The following is a 17,351-nucleotide window of genomic DNA, read 5'->3' on the forward strand; positions in this document are numbered from 1 at the left end:
CTCTGACCAAAAGTCTCTGAGGCCATCGGAGGCCACCCAGGGTGTTTGGCAAGTTGTACACGCTGCTGAGGAATGGATCTCATTCATTCCCAGACAGCATCCCATTCTTCTGAAACAAGCGCACCTGCAACAAATGGAACTCCTTGCCAGAACTCATCTTTCCCGTTTCTCTCCCACCTCCGCCTTTGCAGCCATCTGTGTCTGACTTACCAATTTTTTTCTAAGTGCCTTTGAAATTAGGCTCCTTTTCTGAAAAAGAAGCAGGCATTCTGACAATTTGCCTAAACAAACACATATATATGATGCATTTGATAAGGCTGACATGTATCCATAAACCGAGTTATGTAAACTTTAGGTGCATAATTATGTATTTAAACACTTTAGACTTGTATAAAACACGTAAGTGTCAGAAAATCCAGACATGGCTGTAGCTTCACATGGGCAACCTCTTCCGCCCCACTCCACTACTGCATTACAGGCACTGGAGATGCCCACATGACTTTGCTCTTTCTCCATGCAGATACTATGTTTGGTGGTCTGCAATCAAACAGATCTATTCTCAGTTTGACTAATTTCTCTCAGCAGTCTGGGAAATAAACTGGAAGCTCTGATGTGCAATTCAATCCTGCTTCCACCTATACACGTACCATTTATACACCCTTCTCCCCAGCCATCCCTCTACCTTAACTCCTATCCTCTATACTCATTGCTAATCCTTGCTCCACCCCTCCCTGTAGGACAACTCTTCTGTTCTTTTTACCATGGTGTTTGCAACATGATCTTCTGTCTGTGATAACACTAAACTTTTTTTTTGTCTTCACTTTATTCTTTCTTGAAGAACTTTGAAAGCTTTTTGGCCAATGAATCCCATCTCCTCTTTTTCACGAGACAGCTTTTACTCATAATGTTCTTTCCAGGTGGTATTAATCCATAAAAGTTTGGTGTAAAATGTTGTGGGAGCTACAGTTCATCTCTGCATCTTTGATATAGGGGAAATATCACTCCTTCTCACCATTCAGCTCTTGGACTTCTTCAAAACCAGGAGCTTAACTAGACAGCATTCAGCATTTCCCATAGACTATTTAAAATGTTATACTTAATTTTTTTTTAGTTTTTTTTCACTTTAAGTAAAGAAATTCACAGTTGCTCCTCTTTGATTCAAGATTGTTCTAAGAACAACCCGTACCTCATGCTCTAGGCTCCTTATCACACTCAAAATGGAACTCAGAGTACCATTACTGATTGAATGATGGTTCAGTAACTTAACAAAGACACTTCTTAGCTACTCTATTCATGTATGAGTGCCCTATCATCACTGGTAACATTTACTGTCCCATCTATAGGCAGGAAGTTAGAAGTCTCCCACAAAAATAATTCAATGCAATAATAAAGTCAGCAAGAGTGTTAGAGACATATTTATGATTGTTCATGCTTCATTTGCCTTGCTAAGGCACAATGAAATTTAACATTGAACACCCAGAATAAAATCTAAAAAAAATGTAAGAAAAAGCGGAATAGTAGGAAGACAATAATTTTTTGCTCTCTTTACCCAAAATTCAACCTGTCAGTAAAAGGGGACTCAGCATTTCAGACGGATATATCAGTGACTGAGGTGTTGTGGAAGAAGAGATTTAGAAGCAAAACAGAGAGGGACAGAAAAGAAAACTTTATCTTGAGAATTGTACATTCACATCATCTGAAGGAAGAATACAGGGGAATTTTGTTTTTCACTGCAAGAGACGCATATATGATATCATAACATAAGGATTGTATCCTCACAGGGAGATGCCCAGCAAGGCAAGGTAGTAACTTTACCCAAAGTATTTTCTTACATGCAAGTAGTGCTGGGTACAGAAAATGTACTGCATTGATAAAGGAATGTTTAGGGTGATACTGCCCAAGTGGCAACGACTTAAGAAGAAAAAAATCAATGGGAAAAAAGCACACAAAGATGGGTAAACTCATTACTTCTCGGCTCTGAAATTGCATCTCGTGTGAAGACAAAAGTCAGCTTCACTGAAGGTTACCCACGGAAACTGAAACTGCATCAAACAGTGGAAAAATAGTTAACCATTTTTAATGTTTATTATCAGATCAGAACAAGCCCAGCTGAGGCCACCAAGAGGGCCAAGAGCACATGACACAGGAGGAGAAGCTGGGGGAGCTGAGTTTGTTCAGCCTGGAGAAGAGAGGGCTGTGGGGGAATCTGATTACCATTTTCCACTACCACAAGTGAAGTGATACAGAAGACAGTCTTCCAAGAGGGGCACAGTGAGAGAGCAAGAGGCAACAGATGCAAGCTGCAACAAGGGAAATTCCAGTTGGGACATAAAGAAAATAATTTTTCAGTGAGTGGTACAGACCTGGGACAAGACCCAGTTTCCATCCTTAGAGATTTTCAAAACTCAACTGCAAAGAAAAACCCGGAGCAACACAGGAGTTAGACTTGAGCAGGAGGCTGGACTAGGTCTTGCTAGACATTCCTCCCCAGTCTAAATATTTCTATGATTCTATAATTGAATGACATCTTTCATGCCCTTCCTATATTTACTTTTTTACAGAATCCAAAGGGTCATAATATGATGCTGTAAGTCACAGTAAGAGAACAAAACTGACACATTTTAACATTTACCTTAGAAAAAACTTGCATTAGGAGCAGCATTAGCTCCAATGCAGCATATCCAAAGATATGTCTACTCCCAGGTAGTCTGCCAACAGGAAAAGGAATTGTATTTCTTACAGAAGGCATTTGCTGAAAATCATAATGTGTTTAAATCTAGTTTGGATCATTAGGGCTTTTCCCCCTGAGGTTTCAGGAGTAAGCTTGATTGGTACCATGGAAAGACGATAGCAGTAATGATACCCTGGAGGATGAGGACATCAACAAATTTTAAATCCTGGCATTTCTAGTAAGGAGCAGGGAAAGCTCCAACAGCTGGATATGTTTGACAAGGAAAGGAAATGGGGAAGATGAATTGCCATTTCACATTGTAATAGATTAAATGCACTAAGGAGGAGCCTGGGTTGGGTTGATTGCGGGGTGTTTTTCCCCCTTTTTCTCTTCCTTGTTTGAAAAGTTACAATCTATTTGCCCTGACTTCACACAGTATACTTCCTGTAGGAGCTATTTGTTTATTTATCCGTTTTAATCACAAGGAAAGTATTCATTATAAAATCTCTCCTTACAGCAAAGGAAAAACCTTCCAGCCACACGGCTGACACATGTTAACTTGCAGGTATTCACAGAGCAGGTTCTGTTTTAAGCCATCTTTCAGGCAGCCACACAAAGACCACCAAAGCTGGGTGTTCAGCTCTGCCAGACCTCCCCCAGCCAGCAGCCCTTGCCAGGAAACACAGGTGACAGCCTGAATGATAAAAAGGCATTTAGAGGGGAAAAAGAAAAAATGCACTGGTTTAGTCTGGGCAGTACCTTAATATAAACCTGCAGGGGCCTTTGTGTACAGCAGAGCACACAGCCATCCAAGCAGGAGCTCCAGAGACAGTCACTCACACCTCCAGTTTCCAAAGATCTCACACTGCCCTGCCCTTTATAGAGGGAGGAGAAGGGTGGCTCTGCTGCAGCTCTTTTCATGGCCACAGATCTCCCAACACAGCACTGAGACAGCAAACCTTCCTCTTCCCTCTTGGTGCTGGCCCAGCAGAGGCTCTCTGGACACAGCAGAGGGGAGCTGAGCAGAGAAATGTGCTCTGGGATTGCAGCTGAAGCAGTTTGGAAAGGCAGAGCACTATGACCTCACACAATTTGCTCTTATTTATTTCAGCAGTTAAAAAAAAATACCAACCCAAACCCCAGTGTTTAACTTTGTAAACAAATCATACTGACTTTGGCTATAAAGTTTACTGCAAATTTGCTCAGTTCAGAAAAGAGTTTCTCTACTGGCAGATTCTGGCAGGCGGCTCTCCAGCGCTGGAAGAACTGCAGAAAGCTGATTTGTTTTCTTAGCTACAGCTCAGACTCTCAGAGGGTGCACCCTGAGAGGAGGGCTCCCCAGGGAAAGTGGATTTCCCTGGTGGCAGGCAAGATGGTAGCACTCAGCATTCCCAGGATAAGGCACTGTGAATTGCTAACTCAGACCTTTTGACGTGAGCACAGTGCTGCTGTTTGTCATTCTTGCCTTTCTAGTACCATAATTGATCCTTCTGGCCACAGGAAGAGCTGCCCACTTCCCAGGTGACTATACCTGGGAAACTGAGGCTTTTTCTACATCCAAAACTTCAGAAGGACTAGATTCTGGACAAAACGGTGATTTTCAAAACACATTACTAAACACAATAAAATTTTATGTGGTTTTAGGAGGAAGAAGGGTGGAGGAAAAAGGGAGAAGGACATCATAAAAGTATGTGAAATGTCCTAATATATAAGAGGAATATGCATGTTGTCAATTTTGTTTTACGTATGCCTACACAGTCTTTAGAAATGAAGCCTGAAGATCTTATGTCACAAAGTGCATGTGACACTCAGGTGGAGAACAGAGAACCCAGAACATCTGAGCAAACACACACTGACATCTGCCTGCACCAAATCTGAAATGACCACCATTCAGAGGGGGGGCAACTAGGGTGCCTGAAGAAAAATTGCCCAGAATTTCCTATTTTAAGTTTCTCTTTTCATCTGTTTGTAAACTTTGCCAAAGTGTAACTGTTTTGGCTGAAATTACCCATGCCAGGTGTTTCCCTCAAGCTGATTATGTTTTTGGATAGCGTCATCAAAAATGTCGCAGCTATTTCCAAGAACAAAATTATGGAAAAACCCCTTTGTTTTGATCATGTTAAAAATATTTCATCTGCTGTGCTGAAAAGCTCTTGCACTTCCATGCTTAGAATTTGGCACAGCACAGGGTTGTCTTTTCGTCTGGGCATTACATTTGTAAACAGGAAAAGTGCCCATACTACACCAGGCTCGGTCTGAAAAAACACTGTTTGCACATGCTTGGAAGAGATCTGTTTGGTTTGGGTTTTTTTGCTTCTAAAAGGTAGAAGTACTTCTACCTTGGGCATGCTCCATTCTCTCTTTTCTGCAAGGCAATTGAAGTACTTGTGCTCTGTTCCACAGAGAAACAGAGTATGCTCTGGGCCAAGGTTATAAATGCTGAGATGGATATTCTTTGAAGTTTAGAGCATCCCATCTCCTTCTGGTCGCTGACCTGAAAGGTGATAAATCTATGTTGATAACAGCTAGTCCGTTAGCAAGAGTCACAGTAGACTCACTGATTAATTCTAGAAGTGTCACATACCTAAATATATATACACACACTTAAAGAATATAATGGTAACAGTTTGGGCACTCAAATTAAGAAAAACTAGAAGCACGTTGTTTATACCTCAATTAAGACCTCATGTGTTCACATTATGATACAACCCTTAAAAACACACCTACTTTTCCTCTCTCCTCAATCTCAATCTCTTCTTCACCAAACGCAAAGATGGACTATGCCCTGGGGATGGATCACCTTTGTGTAATGAGGCAGAAGAATGCCTCATTTGTTAGAACATGTGTGTTAAATGTACAAGGCAGAGGGCTGCAAGAGGAGAAAAGAACTGCTAAGATGTAAGACAAATGAATGATGCCTGAAGAACTGAGTTTTACTTTTGTTTTGTAATTCCCTTTTGTCCGAGGATTTTATGGATGGTGCTGCATGCAGAACATAAATCTAATTTCTGCAGGTTGCCACTGATTATTATCTTGCAACAGCTATCATCAATGGAAAAGACTTTTTCAACATTACGAGCTCCCTGTAAAACATTAATAATTGAAAAATGGCATACTTAAGACAAAGATGCTTCAAACCTCAGCTCTTGTGTACCCTGGTTTCCCACTTTCAGAAGGGGAAAGCCACAGCTTCACTAATAGACGAGCTGAAAAGAGTTAATGGGCATTACAGAATCAGTGATGAGCACCAAGAGGAACGTATTTACTTTTACCTTTCCAAAACAAAGTATTTGACTTATCTTCAGAACATGGTTTAAACAGGGATTAAGGCTGGCAGCCTTCACCTGAACTACAGAAGTTATGTACAACACTGAACAGTGTCTCCTTCAGTAAACATCTCAGGCAATAAATGATGCAATGGTCACAGACAGGGGAAAAAAAACCCCAAACAAGGTACAAAGTCATGTAACTGAGGCTGTACCATAATATGTGGGAAAAACAAAAGCAAAAAGTTGCAAAGGGAGCCTCAGCTGTGGCACTTATTAATTGGCAAGTGCTACAATTAACAAAGTTAGTATTTTTTAATGTGGCTTTTTGTATGCTCAACCTGTAACTAAGGTTTGATTAGTATATTCCTAATATTATTGTTTAGTATATTATTGATTAGTATATTCCTGCACTGATGAAATTTGAGAAAAATTATTTTGGTGACCTTATTGATTAGGACCAAATACTGCTTTGATTTAGGCAGCCTTGATCTGGCTTTGGACTTTGTGGTCTATCTCAATGAGGGGTGAAAACAGCAGTCCCCATATGCCTACAGGTTTCGGCTGCGAGCATGGTAAAATTCTAACAAATATAACAAATGCTGCCATCTGTACCTGCACAACTGACTTTGGGCACAATGCCATTCATATATACATGTATTATAAATGCATATTACGTATGTTCTTAAGCATATTCAGAGGATATGTAGAGACATATCTTCAAGATTTAAATTTCCAAAGCAAGTTTGAATTTTCCATGTTAAAACTTTACAAGGAAAGGGGGTTGCTCTATACTTATCTCCCCTCTGCCCTCCTCTCAATTATGTATCTTACTTCACCAGGCCAAAGCTTTAGAAATTTTCAGGAAAAGCAGAACACAAGCTACCATGCAACTTCCCTTTGATCCCATTTCTCCTGGTAGCAGCTTTGCTGGGATTGCTAGCAAGCCAACTGTCAGCACACAGCAAAGAAATAGCAGCACATGTCAGTGCAGCACGCGGGGCTCACACGGCACATCCTGCCCTCTGCTCCACGTGAACTTCAGGGGAAAGGGAATAAGGACTCTCTTCTTCCATCTGCTCCGAATGCAGCAGCGAGGCAGGATTCCAACCTAGCACTCAGGAGAGTGCCAAAAAAGGGACTGGCTACTGTGCTGGCTGCCACTGCAGGGCCCCAGGGGTGTGAGGCCCGCCAGCTGTGGGGTGGAGCCGTGCCCCCAGCCAGCTACAGCCTCCGCTGCTGTCTCGCTGCTGGCTCAGTGCGAGCAACGAGCGCCTTAAGAAAAGCAATCTTGTGCAGTTCATCGTGTGGTGCAGGTGTTCACCTTCAACTGTCCCTGCCCTGGGCTGGCAGAGCAGCTCCAGCAGCACACACAGCCCCTGCTTGCCTGTCTTCCCACGCCACAAAGTGTGGCAGCTATGAGATCCCTGGGCTGGCTTTGCTCTGAAAGAGGAAATGCTGAGGAAAGGAAAGCTCTCACCTAAATACAAAGAGCTCATATTTTTAAATGACTTTCCTCCCATGTGGAGGTGTGATACAACTCTACACTCTCCACCAAGACCAACCTCAGCAACTCTAATTTCACTGATAAATAAAGGAACCAGGTGAAGAATCAAAGGCTTCTGCTGAAATAAACCCCGGGGCCAGGTACCACCAGCAGAAGATTCAGCCAAACAAGAGCTGCTTCACATTGAGGTCACAGTTCCTGTTCAGGCAGGATAAATCCAGCTGGTAGCAGGGTATGGTCTGTGACCTCTTGTGAATCTCACGTGGACAGACCCAGCAGTCAGCAGTGATTGGGTATCCACTGCAGATGCAGGGATGGAGATGCTCATCTGAGGGCAGAGCTCCCAATCCTGTACTGGCACCCCTGTGCAGAGGCTGCCAGTGAACTGCAGCTGATTAAAGAGCATCTTTTAATCAACCTACCCACGTGAAGCAGAAGTATGGAAAGAAGAGGAGGAACAAATTCCAGCTGCAGAATTAAACTGCTATGGGCAAGAATTTCTCCAGCTGCTGCCTAAGCCAGCATGGAACCATGAGTGTTTGAGCTTGGTAGATTTGGAGAGGGTACAACCCTTGCACACTTGACTTCACTAGGATCCAGTGCTGAACTAGTGGATGAGTGATAGATGGAGATTTAACTGCCAAAATGCATTTTTTCCTCCTAGGAGAGGAAAGAAAAAGCAGTTTCATTCCCGAAAAATAAATTCCCCAGGTTTAAATTACATTAGGGGCATGGCATTTTTTATTTTTGTCTGGACATACATATTTGAGGGTGTTCTAATAAACAGAATATTTCCTCTGACTTTTATTCAAAGGCACAAGCAAGTTCTGCCTTTTAAAACTCAAGAATTTGATTTGCTATAGAGCAGTAAAACTTCAGGCAGGATAATCATAAATTCAGGCCTTTTAAAATAGTTCATAAAAATGTATTAAAGGACTACAAACTGAGTTACAGGGCTACCAAACAGTATTTTGACCTCTCCTAACATCTCTCATCATAGAATCTCACTGCTTCCAAACAAATACTGATTATTTTCCAAACAATCCCACCCAGAAGAGGAAACAAGTGCATAGAAAAATCAAAGGATCTGTCTAGTACCACAAAGCAAAACAGTGATAAAGCTAATGAAAAACCCTTGGTATCAAGATTTCATCTTGGAGCTGAATATTCAGCCTTTTTCCAAAGCTGCCACTCAACAAAGTTGTTCCAAATCCTAAAGCAAGATTTTTAAGTTAGACAGAACCAAGGTTTAGCCATTTCGTGGTTTTTTCCCTCTGTTTTCATATTAGTTGCTCGTGACTTTTTCCTTTATTTACAGCACATATATTAATCTGAATGCCGATTATTCTTACAGGTACAGCTATAAACAAATTAGATTCACCCAGACAGAGCTTGTTCTTGTCATATCTTTGCAGCTAAGCTCGGACTCACTGAAGAAGAAACAGTTCCCATACAGATAACCACATCAGTTTTCACATAATGCTTCAACCTGGAAGTAATCATAATTTTCCTCTACAAAAGCCAGTTGTAGCAACTGAATTTTTTACTGCTGGGCAAAATCTTTTCAACTTTTGTATGTCAAAAAAACATTTGAAAAAATGTAAATGCTTCACTGAGCTACAAACAATGAAAAAAGGTGTTCTGCCTGCCATCAACCCCCGCTGTTAAAATATTAACACAATGTAAATATTGTAATATTGAGGAAGTACACTGTGTCAGTACTTCCTGGCACTGTACAAGAGCTTCACTGTTCCCTTCAGTCCCTGCTGTTAGTTTTAAACACACACAACTTAAACAAGGCATCTGAGCTTCTCCAGTCCTAGTGCAGAATTGCAGAGAGGCAAAATCTTACTGTAGGTTCTTTCTGGACTGAAAACCAAAGTATTAAAAAGAATCCTTAAACCCAAACAATTCTGTAGATGTCAGTACTTTTGAGGCAAAAAAAAAAATCCCGAGAGTCTTTCAAAGGTCTTGGCATATTGCTGCCAAACATGGAAAGATCCTTGGGTATGCACTGTCCTCCCCTTCCTCAGAGAAGAAAAACAAGCTGCAAATGCCCACCAGTGCCAGAAGTCTGAAAGCTGAAGTTATTCCTCATGGCAAAAGTCCCATTCCCCAGATTTGCCAGTTAAGCACATTACTTGCAATTGACTCTCTCAATTGACTGAATAAGCAGCATTTGTGTAATAAAGAGAATGAAGCAGCTATCTACCATTAGTAAGCCAGATGTTGCTATCAGGTCTTGAGAAATGCAGTCTAGCTGCTGTAATGATCTATTTGTCATGGAAGTGTCACAGAAAAGCAGCACAGCTTCAAAAAATAGTGAAGACAGAGAATAACCTTGCTATAGAAAACAACAAAAAAAACCCCTCATCGGTCATACTTGCAAAAAGTCAGTAGTTTTCTTCTACGTGGATCAGGGGGCAACTAGAAGAGTTTTACTCTGCTGGCTTTGGTTAATACAAGGTAAAACCCTGACTGACAAAGTCAAAGATTTCACCAGTTTCCACTGAAATAGCATTAAAAAAATTGAAATCTGAAGTTACTGCTATTTACACCTGAGTAACATATCTGACAAGGACCATCCTTGTCCCACAGATCTAAATTCAAAACCAAGTGAAATATGAGGGAAAAATAACTGAATGTGTGAAATGTCTAATATGCCAGAAATGTCCAATCCCAGCAAAACTAGGTGTAGGATTTCAAGAAATGAGCCCTACATGCTGTATTATGACAAAAGAAAGGTGTAAACACTGCTTCATGCTACCACAGGACGAACAAGAATTCCAAGCCCTCACCAACTTTCTAAAATACACTAAATAAATGGTTTATTCCAGGTTTAAAGCATGTGCTGTTCCTGAAGCTTTCTTACCTTTCATATGTTTCTGTACACAAGTGGGAACTAAAGTAACTTCTACAATGCCCCTGTGTACCAAAGTGTTGGCTACGCCTTATTCTTATGCGTGGTAAGAAACTGCCCTCGGGGTTAACACAGATTTTCCACTTAATTTTAACTCACTCACAAGACCCTTATTCTGGAAGAGCTCCTTCAAGCATGTATCCAGCTGTATCACCAGATTTGTATATGGTCAAGACTAACATAAATCTCCCACCCTCAATGTTTTTTCACATGTCAGTTTATCTGCTAAGAAAATGTACTATGAACACAACACTTAGCCCCTGTATCTTTTATCTTACTTAAAAGGGTAGAAAAACTCTTGAGAACTCAGTGAGCATTGAGTATATGTAATGGGCATGAGAGGGCTATAAAAAGTCTAGGAACAGGACATAACTCCAAAACTGAACTACTTACTGTGAGGGGGAGTGTTCATTTGTTTGTTTTTAAAAGACAAACAGGGTTTTTTTTTGTCTGTTTCATGAAATATTATAGCTAAGATCCTTCTCCACTTCCATAAATGGATGTTTTTCTTACTCTCACTGGGTGGTCTCAGAGTTTTGACAGAGGAATATCACAAGCTAAAACATAGGATGCTACAGAGATAGCCCACCTGCAGTGGTGGTGGATGTGAAGGGGCAGAAGGAAGGTGATTGCAAAAGACCAAAACAGACTGTGGTGGGGGAAATCAAAGGTCAGAAATGTATTCACAAGCCTAACAATAGGGAAGCCCTGGTAAAATAAGCAGCCAAAAAGAACAGATACATTAGAAAAAGAAAGAATGCATAAAAGAGACAAAAATGTTAGTGTTCACTTATGCTGGGATTTTTGTTTTGATTTGTTTTTTCAAAAAGATCATAATAAGAGACTCAGACAAAATTCCTGGCACTTCTTTTAGTAAAGTTAAAATATTTTGAAAACTGGTTTCTTTTACATTTCTATTTTATGCTAGATAATTTAATGGGAAAAAAAATTCCTTTAAAAGCTCTGGTGTAAATCATAGGTCAATGCAAACTCCTGCTACTACCTTGTGTGTTGCTTGGTTTCTTACCTGTTTTCTACCAGAAAGTCTACCACATATTTCTTCAGACAGTAGAGATGGGCATCCACCAGCCCTGTTCTGATGTGCATTCTGGGGTGCCTGGAAAAGAATAAAAAATGGAAATCATGGAGCTTTTGCATGTCTGTTTACAAGAACTTGACTTTGCAATGAGGTCAGGGGATAGTGACAAGTGTGCAAAGGTCTGTTCCTTTCCATGGAACAGGATTGCTGGAACAGAAGAGCTCAGGCTGCCATTATTGGGCTGTGTCTATAAACTTACACCTGCTGGCCCTGGGCTGATTTGCTGCAAAAGAAAACACCTCCTCCAAGGAGTCATTACTCCTGCTACATCTTCTCATGTAAGTGGAAATTGCACATTACTGGGCAGGAAGCCAAAGTAATGGGCCCAGAGTGCTAAAAGTTACAGTGGGTAATGTCAGGGTACAATAATTCAAAGCTTCTGGCTAAGTGCCTGCCTTAATATATATGCAAGGCTGGGCATGTTCTGCTAGCAAACACAACAACACTACTGTATTTTCTCCAACACTTCCTGGAGGGGAAGAGGGGAAGGAGATGGGGTCTGCTCACCTTTCTTACACTACACATTACAAATGATTGCCACAGCTCAATTACAAAGCATTTGGCTATCCAGCCCAGTAAGGTGGGAAAGATCAGTAAAACTCCCACTCATCATAAGCCAAACAGGGAAGTCTTTGCTTTCGGAGCAGTGTCAGGTTAATATTTCAGAACCTCAGGAATCTCTGGTAGCTTCAAAATTTTAAGAACAAAGTTTAAACCATAAAGACTCATTGACTGCTTCTGTTGCTTCTCTTTATGCTTTCTCTGTTCTTGGATAATGGAAACCCTTTTTGGAACCTGTTTCAAACCAGCTAGATATTTTAGGCCAATATTACTTTCCCTTCCACAAATCTGTGGCCTCATTTGAGACCATTCTGGCTGCCTGAGCATTTGCCACTAGTTCTCAGAACAAAAAAGCCACAAGAATATTTAGCCTGCAGATTAAAAAAGACAAAACACAACAACAGTCAGGGACTATGCTGAGCTGTTCAAGACATCCATACTGCACTCATGGTCAGAGGCTATTAAGGAGAGAAATGTCAATCCACACCTGAAATTGTCTCTGTTTTCATTTTGCTTCCTTTGATGTCTGGATTTCATAATTAAGCTTGAATGAACATATTTTATCAGTGTACTCTATCCAACTTGGTTTGCTTATTCCAGAACATACTAAAGTCAGATGTTTGTGATCATGATCACTTTTATTATGTAGTTAGCTCAGCAGAAGGATCACTCACAATTGGGCATGCATATAAATATAAACAGTAAACCAATCTACCACACCAAACATTTAGTAACACCAAAGTTACCAAGAACATCAGGTGTTCTAGTAAGCCATTTTTCAGTGCATTTCTCAATTAATGCCTTGAACTACCAAAGTATTTAAGTCTTAACATTTCATGACTTATGCGGCATTTCTCAAGCATGCCATTCAAGCTACGCATATTTTTAACTATAACAAAATTCTTTAAGTCCCATTTGCAAAAGGAAAGCTCCTATAATAGTAGTACAACACTTTGTAGTGAAGTATGTGGTACTAGAAAATGATATATGCACTTTCAGTAGATTACTTCATTAACAAAACATGAGCTCACCTAGCAATGCTCCAGTACTGATGTTATCAGTGGCCCAGATGTTGCTGTGGAAGGCAGCCCAAATAGCAATGTTCCTTATGCAAAGAGGATAGGGAATCCACTAATTTTAATGAGATCTTGTAGTTGGAAGTCAGCAGATTCCCTCCTGCTCTGCATCCTGAGAATGGTTTCCACATTTTGTGTAGGTATGAGATGGAGAAATTTCCTATCTTCTCTGAGAATGGTCCCTTTGTATTTATGTAATAAATGTAATAGTTTACTGGGAAACTGAATAAATCAATGGAACAGGCAATAAACATGCAAACATAGCAAGGAGAGGCAAAAATGGGAGGAAAAAATCCAATTCTTAACCTGAAGATGACAAACAAGAATAAAAAATTTCTTTGGTGCCAGAATGCCAGTTTTTTCTCTTCCTATTCAAGATCTTTCACACACTCGCCCTCAAACACCAGGCAGAGGAAGGCTGCAGGGGCTAGGCATCAAGCAACGCTGTAAAACAGGAATTCCTCAGTAAATGCTGGTTCTGTCACCAGTGTCTGTGTGGCTCTCACACAGGCAGTCTCCCCACCTGCAAACTGGAATAATGCTATTTAGCTACACCACAGGACACTGAGGATTTGTGGGCTCAAGTTTGTGTCTGCAGGCAAGCATTGTACCAAGATTTTCTGTAGCTATGCAACTTTGTTATAAAGTTACACAAAATCAGTTGAAGTGGATAAATAGTAGCACAGTGCTATCCCAGCTCCTCAATCACACACAAAACAACCCCCACAAAAAGCAGCCAGACAGAAGATGTACTGAAACACCAGTCTGAGTTAGCTTTCAATGTAGAATATACTAACAATAATGGAACATCATGCTGGACAAGAGGGAGGTCCCACAATGAAATCCTCTAAAATACAGACCACCTAAGTGATTTGCAACAGAATAGTCCCATAGATTAATATTATAATCACAGCTTCAAAGGTCAAACAGGCAAGTTTGGGCACATGCATAAACAAAGCTGTGATTTCTGTAAACCAGGCTCAAGAAGAGAATAGCCACACTAAACCAGACTGATAAGAGCACTCTATCATAACAAGCCACTAAAGATGATGCTCATTTTCATTGACTAGTGCTTAAATCAGTTTATCTTCAGGTAAACGCAAAGGAGCCAAATAATCTAACAGATAACGGCAAACCCCATCACCATTTCAAATGAGCATCTGGTTACTAATATTGAGAGCCACACTCCTGTCTCATGCCTCTGATCTCCCACTCCATCAGCTAATCTTTACAACATATGAAAAATGAGCGTGTCCAAGAACAGCTGATACAGAGAGAATCGAATAACAAACAATGCAGGAGCTGACGCACCTAGACTTACTGCTTCGAGGGAGATAATACAGAAGGCTTTTAATTATATCATCAAAGCCAGAGAGAAGGTACTAGGAGGGGCTGGCTGCAGATGGTTAAGTGTTAATGAATGCCGGGTTGGGTGGTTCATCAAAAGAAAAAGACTGGATATGTATCTGAGAGGGTCACCCTTGAGATGAAAGTTGCAACAGCCATTGTTGGAGCTCTTTAATGAGGGAGGAATGTCAAATGTGTACCCTGTAAGAATCATACCAATTACTAAATGAACTTCAGTTCAATCTAGCAAATGTAATCAAGCACAAGTCATTAAAATACACAGTAAAACTCCCTTTGGTGCTGCCACTATAGCGTCTATTACTGTCTGCACTCCCATGCAAGGGAGGGGGCTGCTCCCACTTAGAAGCTCTGTGTGCTAACTGACGGCAGATTTTATAATGATGAGGCACGGAGGGCTCCCTGGCAGAAAGTTGACAATTAGAAGGCTAGGAGAGATCTGTGGAGAAGTCAGGGAAAGATTAAAAGAGCAATTTCAATGTGTAAAATTAGCTTTTATTAGCACATAATTCCACAAAATCCTGACTCAGGATGAGAGTGCATAAAGGTCTGCAAGAGTCCTTAGAAAAGTCTGTGCCTGTAATTCCTGACACGCCATTGTGAAATAATAAGCAGTACTAACAGGATTGATGCATGCTTCATACATGGCATTGCTTTGAAAGTGGAGCCCAGAGCTTTTCTTTCCCTGATAACCCCCCTCAGGATTTCCTCCCTCAGGGAAATCAACCACTGATAGAGCAAACTTCCCTTGTTTAAAGGCAAGAAGTTGGACAACTGTTTCAACTGTAAACTAATTAAGAGAGATTACCACCAAGAGCTGGAGGTTCCAATCAGCTTCATACTCCCACTGACAGTGTGATAATGCCAGGCTGGGGTCAAAATCATAAATCTGAAGGGAGCACACACAATGCTTAAAGCCAAAAAGCCTCTCTACTAAGCATGGGATATTGCCACATTAACCTCACCACCTCACAAATAAACTAGCTGAGAAAGAGAAATCCCATGGCCTCCCTTTCCCTAACTTCATACAGCTGTTGACGGAAAATATGAAGGTCTTTAAATAAGCTCAAGGACCTGAGGCTGTCCGTACTCTAACACTAATCCAGGCAATGACACAATAAAAATCTAATCATACCCGTTATTAACCTGGCTCCTAAACCTACACCTGAATTACATCAGGTGGGCTCATGGGTATTAGTTAAGCTTCCTCCCCATCCTTCTAAAGTAAATAAATAACAGCAAGCTATGTGCAAACTATGCATTCCAGACTTGCATCTTTTCTAACTAATGGCATGTAGCTCACACAGCCCATATAGCCAAACACTCTGTCACATTCTTCCTGTCCCCACACCATGAACTGTGCTCTTGCATGAAGCAGCATGCAGTCCAGTTCAAACACAGTGCTGACCCCTGCCTGTCTGCAAGAACGTGGTGCTCTCGTGTTGATACAAAGCCAGTGTACAGATCAACATGAAGAGAAGTCTCACAGCAAAAGCTGCCAGACCACCTTTAATGTCTTTCCTGCTTTTAAAGGAAAAAAAAATAATCCCTAAATCGCATTGCTCATTTACGGGACAGCTCTTGGCTGTAAACTCACTAATAATAAAAGACCACTGTTACACTGGCTCTTCAAAAATCCCAGACACCTTATGACCTTAATTTTTTTTTTTACACAGTGCTTTTGGCCAAAAAGATCCCAAAGCACTTATCCCCATGAATGTCCCCACTGTGTGCCGGGGCTGCTTTGCCCACCGGTGAAATGCTGCCACCTCTGGGCTGCAGAGCTGTGGTGGCGCCGCCTCTGCCGCTGCTGCAGAGGAGGGTGGGCAGAGGGGAGGCACAGGATGCGACTTCTTGGGTGGGACTGCTTCAGTTCAGGCTGAGGAACACCCCAGCAATGGGGCCCCGAGAGCTCAACACGGCACAGGCTACTATGAGGTGTCTCCCAACACATGCCATGAGCCCTGGACACCCCTGACCTCTGTTCCCCTCCCTGTACTTTTGTAACAACCTTATTTAAAAAGGCAGGAGGGCAAAATTTGCTTTGGTCCATGGAGGATCTCACAAGGGAGGACAGGACACTGCAGTTCTGGTAACAACTACCCACCATTCATCCTCACAGCTGCTGCTGCTAAAGAGGCACTGCACCAGAAATGGGAAGTACTTTCCAAATTAAAATGTTTTATTGATCTGGTGACCTAAGTTGCTTGAAAGCCTTCTGAATAATAAATATTTTTCACTTAAAACCTTCACCACATGCCATTTTTCTTTGTTGTATTATGTTATTAATATACCCATGAGACTATAATACAAACTCTGAACTTACTTTTGACAAAAACATGCTGAAAACTTTTTGGTAAAGGAGCTAACCTTCATGGAAAGCCAAAGATTAAATCATTTTCTCTAGTATAAAGAGTATAGGTTAGCGGTCAGAACTCAGGATTAATATTTGCTCAAGGTCAGTAATGGCTTACAACAAGCCAGTGTGACCTCTCTGTAGAAAGAGTCATTTTCCTGGCAACAACACTGTGTTTTAAAGTTAACATCTTTTTTGACTTTGATGCTGAAGAGCAAGTGTGCCAATGACTGCACAGCCCCCCCATCACATGAACCTATAAAAAAGTGTTTTTCTTCATCCTGCCTCAGCTTTCCCACATGAAAACAAGAACAACAGCCACCCCAAGTCAGTGGAGTGCTCCCTGGGGGCTGCACAGCCACGTTGCTGGATGCCTGTGCATCCCCCTGGGAGCACAGCAGCCACAGCTGCCTGTGAAAGCACTTCCCTAAACTTGGTTCCAGGGGTCTTCTCTACCATACTGAGTGTGAACAGCTGTAGGAAACAACGCAGGGGCCAGGCTGCCTGCAACACTACCACCCCTTTTCTCT

At 41.4% G+C, this 17,351-nt stretch overlaps 1 protein-coding gene across 1 annotated transcript in view; it reads right to left on the minus strand.

Annotated features, from left to right (window-relative positions):
* EIF2B3 (eukaryotic translation initiation factor 2B subunit gamma) overlaps nucleotides 1-17,351 on the minus strand; it is a 99,283-nt gene that overhangs the window by 39,473 nt on the left and 42,459 nt on the right. The window contains exon 5 of the mRNA XM_005423123.3: nucleotides 11,392-11,481. Within this exon, the coding sequence (XP_005423180.1) occupies nucleotides 11,392-11,481 (90 nt within the window). The remainder of the gene's footprint in view (nucleotides 1-11,391; nucleotides 11,482-17,351) is intronic.

The sequence above is a fragment of the Geospiza fortis genome, unplaced genomic scaffold, assembly GCF_000277835.1.
Source record: "Geospiza fortis unplaced genomic scaffold, GeoFor_1.0 scaffold333, whole genome shotgun sequence".
NCBI classification, from domain to species: Eukaryota; Metazoa; Chordata; class Aves; order Passeriformes; family Thraupidae; genus Geospiza; species Geospiza fortis.